At 45.0% G+C, this 12,511-nt stretch overlaps 1 protein-coding gene across 1 annotated transcript in view; it reads right to left on the bottom strand.

Annotated features, from left to right (window-relative positions):
• Positions 1 to 12,511, bottom strand: part of LOC113015942 (uncharacterized) — a 60,162-nt gene that overhangs the window by 35,412 nt on the left and 12,239 nt on the right. The window contains exons 4-9 of the mRNA XM_080297628.1: positions 5,642 to 5,720; positions 5,282 to 5,486; positions 3,336 to 5,118; positions 2,710 to 2,883; positions 2,200 to 2,373; positions 1,723 to 1,896 (exon numbers count right to left, since the gene is read on the bottom strand). Of these exons, the coding sequence (XP_080153754.1) occupies positions 1,723 to 1,896; positions 2,200 to 2,373; positions 2,710 to 2,883; positions 3,336 to 5,118; positions 5,282 to 5,486; positions 5,642 to 5,720 (2,589 nt within the window). The remainder of the gene's footprint in view (positions 1 to 1,722; positions 1,897 to 2,199; positions 2,374 to 2,709; positions 2,884 to 3,335; positions 5,119 to 5,281; positions 5,487 to 5,641; positions 5,721 to 12,511) is intronic.

Genomic DNA, 12,511 nt, shown 5'->3' with positions numbered 1-12,511 from the left:
AAATGCAGCTGAGAATAGGTGAGTCTTCAACCTGGATTTAAATAAACTGAGTGTTTCAGCTGATCTGAGGCTTTCTGGGAGTTTGTTCCAGATATAAGGAGCATAAAAGCTGAATGCAGCTTCTCCGTGTCTGGTTCTGACTCTGGGAACTGATAAAAGACCAGATCCAGATGACCTGAGGGATCTGGAAGGTTCATGCTGGGTCAGGAGGTCACTGATGTATTTTGGTCCTAAACCATTCAGAGCTTTATAGGCCAGCATCAGAACTTTAAAGTCTATCCTCTGACAGACAGGCAGCCAGTGTAAAGACCTCAGAGCTGGACTGATGTGGTCCACTTTTTTGGTCTTAGTGAGGACTCGAGCAGCAGAGTTCTGAATGAGCTGTAGTTGTCTGACTGATTTTTTAGGTAGACCTGTAAAGATGCTGTTACAGTAATCAAGCCTACTAAAGATGAATGCATGGACTAGTTTTTCCAGGTCCTGTTGAGACATCAGATATTTTATTCTTGAAATATTCTTGAGGTGATAGTAAGCTGACTTTGTTATTGTCTTAACCCTTTAAGACCTACCATAGAGCCAAGGCCGCCAGAGCTTATATTATATTTTTACATGCTGTGGAGCCATTTTTGGGAGCATTTCAAGTTGCTATACATCAATACAACCATTATAGCCCAGATTTTAATAATATGTATTCATTAAGTGCATAGTAATTACATAAATTGCAAAAAAGTGCAATAAACTACAAAAAAATTGAAAATCGTTTTTGCTTTTTTAACATATATTTGTAGTTAGAGAAATTTAAGAGGCTTATCCCTCAAAACTGTAAATACAAAAAAGTTGCACAAAATAGTTTCCCACCACAGGAAATTTATTTTGAGTGTCTTCATAGTTTTATTTTTGAAATACACCAATTTTTATACACTGCAGGAAAAACGAAAATAAATATTATACTGCAAATTTGCAAAAAGGCAGCATATGCATCAAAATAAACTATTTCCAGCAGTGCAATATGAGTCCTAAGCATCCCAGAAACGACACAGAAAGTCATAAAGTCAAAGATAACTTTTAAAAACACCAGTATAGGCTCATAAGGCCCTGATGGTAAAAAAGACTACATTTCCGCGAAAATGACGTCACTTCCGGTTTCGGGCAGGTAATGGTGGAAATGCAAAAGTTCGCGCTGACGTCTATTCCAACGTAGGAAGTGTTATGAACAGCTGATCGGATCGGCAAAGCGTGTTTCTGGAATATTATGTTTTTGTTCCTGCAAGCGCTTTTTATGCAGTTTTTGCAAAGCTTTATGTGGACGGAAACCGTGACCTAGGACAAGCTGATGGCATAAGATGTAAGTACAAGTCCTCCGGTTTCATAGGCAAAAAAAATTGCGCTAGCTTACGTGGTTGCAGTGCTACCGGGATTTAAAAATAGTTACGCAAAACAGAGCGTGCCTGCTCCAATCGGCTAGTTACCTATTGATACAAAGTATTTCCTGTTTTCTAAGTATGTTTTGAACCAGTTTAGTACAGTTCCTGAAAGACCTGCCCAGTTCTCCAGTCGTTTGAGTAATATGTTGTGGTCAACTATATCAAATTTACTGTGATTTGAAAATGATGAAAAATACTAAGATGCAAGAACAAATAAATAATACCTCCCTTTAGTGGCAAAAGGTTTTAATTGATTAAATATGTTATTTGATGTAAAAAACATATTATTTGATCTGACCTCAGAGTTTCCAGTGTACAATGTGCGCTCTCCACTCCAGCAGATAGAAGCTTCACTCCTGAATCTTGTAGGTTGTTGTTACTGAGGTCCAACTCTCTCAGTCTACTGGACTGGGAGCTGAGAGCTGAGGACAGAGCTTCACAGCTTCTCTGTGAGAGGTTACAGGTGCTAAGTCTGAAAAATAATCAACACAAAGACAAAAATAATAAATTAATAAAAACACAAAACAACAACACTGAAATTAAAATGCATTGATGGTGTAGTTATAAGTGACTATATCTGGCAATATTTAATGTTCCTCAAGGACTGGTTGGAATTGCTATTGTCTGATTTTAAACACATCAGAAATTGACTGTCATTTACAAATCATGAGAAATGATACACTACAATAACAAATGCATGTAACTGACCTTTATTAGCTAAAAGTTTAATTGGTTAATTATCTCATTTGACATAAATAAGAATCCTTGATCTGACCTCAGAGCTGCCAGTTTACAATGTGGACTTTTCACTCCAGCAGACAGAAGCTTCACTCCTGAATCTTGTAGGTTGTTGTTACTCAGGCCCAGATCCCTAAGGCTAGAGGATTGGGAGCTGAGAACTGAGGACAGAGATTCACAGCTTCTCTCAGAGAGGAAACACCCATATAGTCTAGAAAGCAAGAACACACACACACACACACACACACACACACACACACACACACACACACACACACACACACACACACACACAAGCTGAAATTACAGTATATTGATTGTACAGTGATGAGTTACTTGATCTGGTAATGTCTCTTATGCTCCAGGACAAGGTGGGATTGCTATTTCCTTATATTAAACACCAGAAATGTGTCAATTTACTGTGATTTGAAAATGATGAAAAATACTAAGATGCAAGAACAAATAAATAATACCTCCCTTTAGTGGCAAAATGTTTTAATTGATTAAATATGTTATTTGATGAAAAATAAATATTATTTGATCTGACCTCAGAGTTTCCAGTGTACAATGTGCACTCTCCACTCCAGCAGATAGAAGCTTCACTCCTGAATCTTGTAGGTTGTTGTTACTGAGGTCCAACTCTCTCAGTCTACAGGACTGGGAGCTGAGAGCTGAGGACAGAGCTTCACAGCTTCTCTGTGAGAGGTTACAGGTGCTAAGTCTGAAACACACACACACACACACACACACACACACACACACACACACACACACACACACACACACACACACACACACACACACACACACATATGTAATGGATTTGATTTAATATGTTTTTATATGTTGATCTGACCTGAAAATATACAGAGTGCAAGAAAATCGAATGTGTCAGTGTACACTACAATTAATGATTAGCTAAAAATAAATACAGTTAAAGTTTAGAAAAAACAATGCAGTTAAATTTGTGATATATATATATATATCACACACACACACACACACACATATATATATGTATATATATATTACTAATATACATATTAATAATATAATAATATATTTAGTCAAATATTAAAACAGTCTTATACTTGACTGAGTTACTGAGATACTTTTTGTTAAATAGGATCAACATTTATTGTTTAAAGAATGCATGGCCACATATTTACTTACAATGCTTTGTTGGAGGCTTTGACCACTGGCAGCAGCCTCAGAAGAGACTCATCTGAAGCAGAGAATTTCTTCAAGTCAAACACATCCAGATCTTTTTCTGATGACAGTAAGATGAAGACCAGAGCTGACCACTGAGCAGGAGACAGCTCATCTGTGGAGAAACTTCCTGATCTCAGAGACTGCTGGATCTCCTCCACTAGAGAACGATCATTCAGTTCATTCAGACAGTGGAACAGATTGATGCTTTTCTCTGCAGACAAATTCTCACTGAGCTTCTCCTTTATGTACTGGACTGTTTCCTGATTGGTCTTTGAGCTACTTCCTGTCTGTGTTAGAAGACCTCTCAGGAGAGTCTGATTGGTCTGCAGTGAAAGACCCAGGAAGAAGCAGAGGAACAAGTCCAGGTGTCCATTTGGGCTCATTATGGCCTTATCCACAGCACTCTGGAAAAAAATTAGCATGTCGAGGGATTGACTTCTTTTGAACTTCTGGGAGGTTGTTTGTTGTTGTTCTAGCACATTGACCCCAGAGTTGATGAAGGTCAGATGGACATAAAGAGCAGCCAGAAACTCCTGAACACTCAGATGGGTGAAGCAGAACACCTTCTCCTGGTACAGTACTCTCTCCTCTCTAAAGATCTGTGTGAGTACTCCTGAGTAAATTGAGGCTGCTATGATATCAATGCCACACTCTGTCAGGTCTGATTCATAGAAGATCAGGTTTCCTTTCTGCAGCTGATCAAAAGCCAGTTTTCCCAGAGACTCAATCATCCTTGTGCTCTCTGGACTCAAGTGTGGATCATACTTTAACTTCCTCATTTTGGCCTGAACCACCAGGAAGTTGATGTACATCTCAGTCAGGGTCTTGGGTAGCTGTCTTCCCTCTCTGGTTTGCAGCACATCCTCCAGAACTGTAGCAGTGATCCAGCAGAAGACTGGGATGTGGCACATGATGTAGAGGCTTTGTGATGTCTTGATGTGGGAGATGATTCTGCTGCCCTTCTCCTCATCTCTGAATCTCTCCCTGAAGTACTCCTCCATTTGTGGATCAGTGAACCCTCGGATCTCTGTCACCATATCAACATATTGTGGAGGGATCTGATTGGCTGCTGCAGGTCGTGTGGTTATCCAGATGCGAGCAGTGGGAACCAGTTTCCCCCTGATGAGGTTTGTCAGCAGCACATCCACTGAGGTGGGCTTTCTAGGGTCAGTTAGGATTTCATTTTTGTGGAAGTCCAGAGGAAGTCGACACTCATCCAGACCATCAAAGATAAACACAACCTGGAAGTCTTCAAAGCTGCAGATTCCTGCTTTTTTGGTTTCAGTAAAGAAGTGATGAACAAGTTCCACCAAGCTGAACTTTTCCTCTTTCAGCACATTCAGCTCTCTGAAAGTGAATGGAAATATAAACTGGATGTCCTGGTTGGCTTTGTCTTCAGCCCAGTCCAGAGTGAACTTCTGTGTTAAGACTGTTTTCCCAATGCCAGCCACTCCATTTGTCAGCACTGTTCTGATTGGTTCATCTCTTCCAGGTGAGGCTTTAAAGATGTCTTCTCGTCGGATTGTTTTTTCTGGTCTGTCTGGTTTCCTGGATGCGGTTTCAATCTGTCTGACCTCATGTTCATCATTGACCTCTGCAGTCCCTCCCTCTGTGATACAGAGCTCTGTGTCGATCTGATTCAGCAGGGTTGGGTTTCCTGCTTTAGCGATCCCCTCAAACACACACTGGAACTTCTTCTTCAGCTTAGATTTAAGTTTACGTGGACAAACTGTAACAAGATGTTCTAAATAAAATAAAATAAAAGATGAATCATTTTTTAAGTAGTGCAAATTACAGTTTTATTTTCTAAAGCGTTACCCTTGAAAATATGTCTGTCCCTCTGCTGAGCCATAAATAAATACTCCATTTATCACCAGCAGTTTAACTCTTTAGATAAATCCTCTTACTTCTATGCAGACAGTCAGCCAGCTTCCCCTGCTTCTTCCTCCTCAGGAAGTCCAGTGTGATCTTCACAACTGACACTCTGCTTTTGCTCATCTGCTCATCATCCTCCACCTGACTCTCTAAGCCTTCTGGGTAATCTGAACTCAGAACCGTTTGAATCTTCTTCAGCTCGTTCTTCACAAAAGTGATGATGTCTTTCTCCAGCAGCTGGAACAGAATATTTTATGAATAACCCAATCAGACTGAAATCATGAGCCAAACATCAGATCCATATTGGACACACTGACAATCCACTGGTCTACAAAGAGCAGCATGGAGGTGCTGAACAGAATAGATGTGAAAGTAGTTGTACATGTACAGACCATAAATATGGAGTCCAGGTGTGTTTCAGTCTGCTGGGAGACCTGACCACTGGGAACCTCTAAGCTCTCCTGGTCCACTCTGTGGAGGAATCATGAACAATTAGTTCAAGCACAAGATATCGGTCAAGACGTTATCTGCTCTGCACTGTTTATAAGAGAACTTAATCTTAAGTGTGTAAAGTTTTGTCTCTGATATATCAGGAAACATTATTTAGTGTAAATATTATTATGTTTGTTTTAAATCCTTATGGATGTCTCTTGAATCTTGGTTCTCTGGGCCCGGGGCTCAGTCTGGTCTGGCGTAGCTGGCTGCCGGTGGAGCCTGCAGGCTTGTTGCTGCGGCAAACCATGGCAACTGCACCATGGTTGCTGGGTGACCCCCATTCAGGGCACTCCTCAGCTCTAGGTGAATGGTGAGATAGCCTTTGTAGTTGGCCTCCCTGGGCAGTCGTGCACAAGTAATGATAATAATGGATTGGATTTATATAGCGCTTTTCAAGGCACCCAAAGCGCTTTTCAATGCCACTATTCATTCACTCTCACATTCACACACTGGTGGAGGCAAGCTACAGTTGTAGCCACAGCTGCCCTGGGGCATGCTGACAGAAGCAAGGCTGCCATATCGCGTCATTGGCCCCTCTGGCCAACACCAGTAGGCAAGTAGGGTAAAGTGTCTTGCCCAAGGACACAACGACCGAGACCGTCCAAGCCGGGGCTCGAACCGGCAACCTTCCGATTACAGATGTGATTCCCAACCCCCTGAGCCACCGTCGTCCCTGAGCCACCCAAAAATGGTTTGGGAAATCTCCCAACTTTTTGTCCAGTGTGAACATGGAGTTGACGTTAGATGGATTTTAGTGATCTAGAATATTAATTGTACTTGTTTTAGTGACATTCTTTTACAGCCCACATCATAAATATTGTGATAAAATGTAAAGTGTGTAATTATGTAAATGTGCACAGTGTTTTCTCCATGTAAGTAGACACTTACATGGAGAAACCTGAAGAATACAAGCACGCTCACACACACAGACAGGTGTGCACACAAGTGTACACACAGGTAGTCACAGACACACACTATTTTGGTTTGCTGCTGCCTCTAAACATATCATGCAGTACTAGTACTGTATGCAGCTCAGCAACATTCAATATGTATTATTTACTGTTACTTATGCTTATGCTTATGTTGGTTGTTCCTGTGGCTTCTAGTGATGGGTCGTTCGCGAATGAAATGGCTCTTAGAGCCGGGTCTTTGACGTGAACGACGCGAGCCGGCTCCTTATCGCGAGCCGTCACGTGGGTTTTTTTTTTTTCTTTCTCTCAGCCTCTCTCTCGCACTTTTTTTCTGCTTCACTCAGCAAGCGAGCCTTGTGCTTTACGCTTGGCAGAGGGGGGAGGGGCAGTAATTACACTCAGTAACACAGGAACAGAGCCAGAGGGGGAGAGAGAGAAAGAGAGCCAAGGACAACAACGTCACATTAGAAAGGTATAGTAATCATCCACAACTATTTTCGGTTGCAGATGATAAAGGATTCATTAAGTTTATTCATGCAGGCCCATATGACAGATAATGTGCATGTTTCTTTTTGTTTTCATATTTTGAATCGCTACCTTATCGTGGTGGAGGGGTTTGTGTGTCCCTGGGATCCCAGGGGCTATGTTGTCTGGGGGCTTTTGCCCCCTGGTAGGGTCTCCCATGGCAAATTGGCCCTGGGTGAGGGACCAGACAAAGAGCGATTCATAAGACCCTTATGAAAGGACACCGAGGGAACAGTTTACCCTGCCCGGGATAGGGTTACCGGGGCCCCGCCCTGAAGCCAGGCCCGGGGAGGGTGCCCGAGGGCGAGCGTCTGGTGGCCGGGCCTTAGTCCATGGGGCCCGGCCGGGCACAGCCCGAAGAGGAGACATGGGCCCATCCTCCCGCAGGCCCACCACCCGCAGGAGGCGCCATAGGGGTCGGGTGCATTGTGTGTCGGGTGGCGGCCAGGAGCGGAGGCCCTGGCGGACTGACCCCCGGCTGCCAAGACTGGCAATAGGGACATGGAATGTCACCTCTCTGGTGGGGAAGGAGCCTGAGTTAGTGCGCGAGGTTGAGAGGTACCGGCTAGATATAGTCGGGCTCACCTCTACACATGGCTTGGGCTCTGGAACCAGTCTCCTGGAGAGGGGCTGGACTCTGTCTCAGTCTGGAGTTGCCCCTGGTGAGAGGCGGCGGGCTGGGGTGGGTATCCTAATATCCCCTCGGCTTGCTGCCGGTACGTTGGGGTTTTTCCCGGTGGACAAGAGGGTTTGTTCCCTGCGCCTTAGGGTCGGGGAACGGGTCCTGACTGTCATCTGCGCTTATGCGCCGAGTGGCAGTTCAGAGTACCCAGCCTTCCTAGAGTCCCTGGGGGGGGGGGGGGGGGGGGTGCTGGAGGGTGCTCCACCTGGAGACTCTGTTGTCCTGCTGGGAGACTTCAATGCTCACGTGGGTAACGACAGCGAGACCTGGAGGGGCGTGATTGGGAGGAACGGCCTCCCTGATCTGAACCCGAGCGGTGCTCTGTTATTGGACTTCTGTGCTAACCACAGTTTGGCCATAGCGAACACCCTGTTCGAACATAAGAGTGTCCATAAGTGCACGTGGCACCAGGACGCTCTAGGCCGTAGGTCGATGATCGATTTTGTAATCGTATCAGCAGACCTGCGGCCATATGTTCTGGACACTCGGGTAAAGAGAGGGGCTGAGCTGTCAACTGATCACCACCTGGTGGTGAGTTGGATCAGGTGGCGGGGGAGGACGCTGGACAGACCTAGTGCACCTAAACGCGTAGTGAGGGTGTGCTGGGAACGTCTAGCAGAGGCCCCAGTCTGCGAGATCTTCAACGCACACCTCCGGCAGAGCTTCAATAGCATTCCGAGGGAGACTGGGGACATTGAGTCCGAATGGACCATGTTCAGCGTCTCCATTGCCGAAGCTGCTGCATTGAGCTGCGGCCGCAAGGTGGTGGGTGGTGGTAATCCCCGAACCAAATGGTGGACACCAGAGGTGAAGGGAGCCACCAGGCTGAAGAAGGAGTTCTACCGGGCTTGGTTAGCCTGTGGGACTCCGGAGGCAGCCGACAGGTATCGACAGGCCAAGCGGAATGCGGCTCGGGCAGTGGCTGAAGCAAAAACTCGGGTGTGGGAGGAGTTCGGAGAGGCCATGGAAAAAGATTTTCGGACTGCCTCGAAGAGATTCTGGCAAACCGTCAGACGTCTCAGGAGGGGAAAGCGGTGCTCTACCTGCACTGTGTATAGTGCTGGCGGAGCGCTGCTGACGTCGACTGAGAAAATTGTCAGGCGGTGGAAGGAATACTTCGAGGACCTCCTTAATCCCACTGACACGTCTTCCGAGGAGGAAGCAGAGTCTGGGGATGAGGGGAATGACCCGCCAATTTCCGGGGGCGAGGTCACTGAGGCAGTTAAACAACTCCTTGGTGGCAGAGCCCCTGGTGTTGATGAGGTCCGCCCCGAGTTCCTGAAGGCTCTGGATGTTGTAGGGCTGTCCTGGTTGACACGCCTCTGCAATGTTGCGTGGAGATCAGGGGCAGTACCTGTGGACTGGCAGACCGGGGTGGTGGTCCCCATCTTTAAGAAGGGGGACCGGAGGGTGTGTTCCAACTACAGGGGGATCACACTCCTCAGCCTCCCTGGGAAAGTCTATGCCAGGGTGCTGGAAAGGAGAGTTCGTCCGTTAGTCGAACCTCGGATACAGGAGGAACAATGCGGTTTTCGTCCTGGTCGCGGAACACTGGACCAGCTCTTTATCCTCTCCAGGATACTTGAGGGTGCATGGGAGTTTGCCCAACCAGTCTACATGTGTTTTGTGGACTTGGAGAAGGCATTCGACCGTGTCCCTTGGGGTGTCCTGTGGGAGGTGTTGCGGGAATATGGGGTGTCTGGCCCATTGCTACGGGCCATTTGATCCCTATACAACCGTTGCAAGAGCTTGGTTCGCATTGCCGGCAATAAGTCGGACTCGTTCCCGGTGGGTGATGGGCTTCGCCAGGGCTGCCCTTTGTCTCCGGTTCTGTTCATAATTTTTATGGACAGGATTTCTAGGCGCAGCCAAGTGGCGGAGGGCTTTCGCTTTGGTGGCCTCAGAATCTCATCTCTGATTTTTGCAGATGATGTGGTTCTGTTGGCTTCATCGGGTGAAGGCCTCCAGCTCGCACTGGAACGGTTCGCAGCCGAGTGTGAAGCAGCGGGAATGAGGATCAGCACCTCCAAATCCGAGGCCATGGTTCTCAGCCGGAAAAGGGTGGAGTGCCCACTCCGAGTCGGGGATGAGTTCCTGCCCCAAGTGGAGGAGTTCAAGTATCTCGGGGTCTTGTTCGCGAGTGATGGGAGAAGGGAGCCGGAGATCGACAGACGGATTGGGGCTGCAGCTGCAGTAATGCGGACGTTGCACCGGTCCGTCGTGGTGAAGAGGGAGCTGAGTGTAAAAGCGAAGCTCTCAATTTACCGGTCGATCTACGTCCCTACCCTCACCTATGGCCACGAGCTGTGGGTAGTGACCGAAAGAACGAGATCGCGGATACAAGCGGCAGAAATGAGCTTCCTCCGAAGGGTGGCTGGCCTCTCCCTTAGAGATAGGGTGAGAAGTTCGGCCATCCGGGAGGGGCTCAGAGTAGAGCAGCTGCTGCTCCACATCAAAAGGAGCCAGCTGAGGTGGTTCGGGCATCTGACAAGGATGCCCCCTGGGCGCCTCCTGGGTGAGGTGTTCCAGGCATGTCCCACCGGGAGGAGGCCCCGGGGCAGACCCAGGACACGCTGGAGAGATTATATCTCTCGGCTGGCCTGGGAACGCCTTGGTATTCCCCCGGACAAGCTGGAGGAGGTGGCTGGGGAGAGGGAGGTCTGGGCCTCTTTGCTTAGGCTGCTGCCCCCGCGAGCCGACCCCGGACAAAGCGGATGACGATGGATGGATGGATGGATGGATATTTTAATTTATATTTAATTGTGTTGTGGTTTGCAGTGTTTTGTGTTGTTTCACTTTAAATTTGTAAAAGGAAAAAGCTGAAAATTTAAATAGTTAAAAGTTGAAATGTGAATAGTTGATTTTTGTATTATATGATTTATTTATTATATTTTATATGGAGTGAATAAATAAAAGTATATTTACAGTGGCCCCTAGAGACAAAGCACATACAAACTTCAAATCACGTACGAACTCTGAAGCATGTACAAACTCCAAAACACGTAAAAACACGTAAAAACTCCAAAACACGTAAAAAGACGTACAAACTCCAAAACACGTAAAATCTCAGAAGCACATAAAAACTCAAAACACGTACAAAAGACAACAGAAGTGCTCCAGGATGCTAGGGGCAGTGTTGAACTTTTGTTACCGAGTGGCTACACAAGCCAGCAAGTACCAACGACCGAATCTGGTGTGTGGTAATAACCGGTAAATGAACATTTTTTTAAAATTATTTGAATATATATGAGTGCCTGTGTATAAATACACAAAGAATACACATATGCTTTCAATTGTGTAATTTAAGTGATCTAGTAGCTCTGCTTTGGAAGTTCAGTTCATGCTAGAAATGTGTCTTGGAGTTTGTACGTGTTTTGTCTCTAGGGACCACCGCATATATTTATATATAAACATATATATATATAAAACCACGTTTTTTTACGTTAGTAATTCCTTTTGTGCATAATTTTATAATATTGTTAATAATAAATTAATTAAAGCAACAAAACAACCTGAAGAGCCGGTTCGGAGCCGAAAGAGCCGGCTCTTTTTAGTGAGCCGAACCGAAAGAGCCGGATCTCTAAAAAGAGCTGGAAATCCCATCACTAGTGGCTTCCCTACTGTGTTGTTTTCTTTTTGCAGTTTTTTTCAGCAGATGATCAGATTTTCCATTTCTTTTCTCACTATCTGTTGTTTCCTCTATTTTTTCCCTCATCATGTTTACTCTCTTCCCAACTTCTCTTTCCTTCTTTCTCCTTTGCCATCCCATTGTCCGTTGTGGTTGTAATAACTTAAAAAAAAAACTCTGATAAATCAATATGATTTCTGTTTGGTTATCTCCACACAGCAGATAAAAACTCTGTGTATAATAAATCCTAACATGGAACACAGATAATAATAATAATATATTTTATTTGAGGGGGCCTTTCAGAAACCCAAGGTCACCTTACAAAAAACACAATTAATAAAAGGAACAGTAGTCAAAAAATTATTATTAAAGCGAATAAGCCAGTTTAAACAGATGTGTTTTGAGCTGTGTCTTAAATACGGAGAGGGAGTCAATATTTCTTAGTGCAGGAGGAAGAGAGTTCCAGAGCCGGGGAGCAGAGCGACTGAAAGCTCTGTTCCCCATAGTAATAAGGTGTGAGGACAGAACAGTAAGATGAATAGCAGATGATGATCTGAGAGGGCGGGAAACAGTGGTGACATGGAGCAGGTCACACAAATATGAAGGAGCAGATTTATGGATACACTTGTATGTCAGAAGTAAGATTTTAAAATTTAGCCTGGCTTCTATGGGCAACCAGTGAAGCTGCTGAAGAACTGGGGTAATATGAGCACTTAACAGTGTATGGGTTATGATCTGAGCTGCAGAATTTTGAAGAAGTTGGAGTTTATGAAGGGACCTTTTAGGGAGACCAAATAGGAGGGAATTAGAATAGAATAGAATTCAACTTTATTGTCATTGCACATGCACAGGTACAGGGCAACGAAATGCAGTTTGCATCCATCCAGAAGTGCTTAGTGATATAGATATATTACAATATATATTAGCAATAATATAGATATGTAAGTATATTACAGAAATGGGTCTATTATGTTATAATGTACACGGTATGAAGTATGTTGTGAATATTCTATAACTATAA

This window comes from Astatotilapia calliptera, chromosome 23, assembly GCF_964374335.1.
Source record: "Astatotilapia calliptera chromosome 23, fAstCal68.1, whole genome shotgun sequence".
Taxonomy (NCBI): domain Eukaryota; kingdom Metazoa; phylum Chordata; class Actinopteri; order Cichliformes; family Cichlidae; genus Astatotilapia; species Astatotilapia calliptera.
This window is presented reverse-complemented; position numbering and strand designations above follow the sequence as displayed.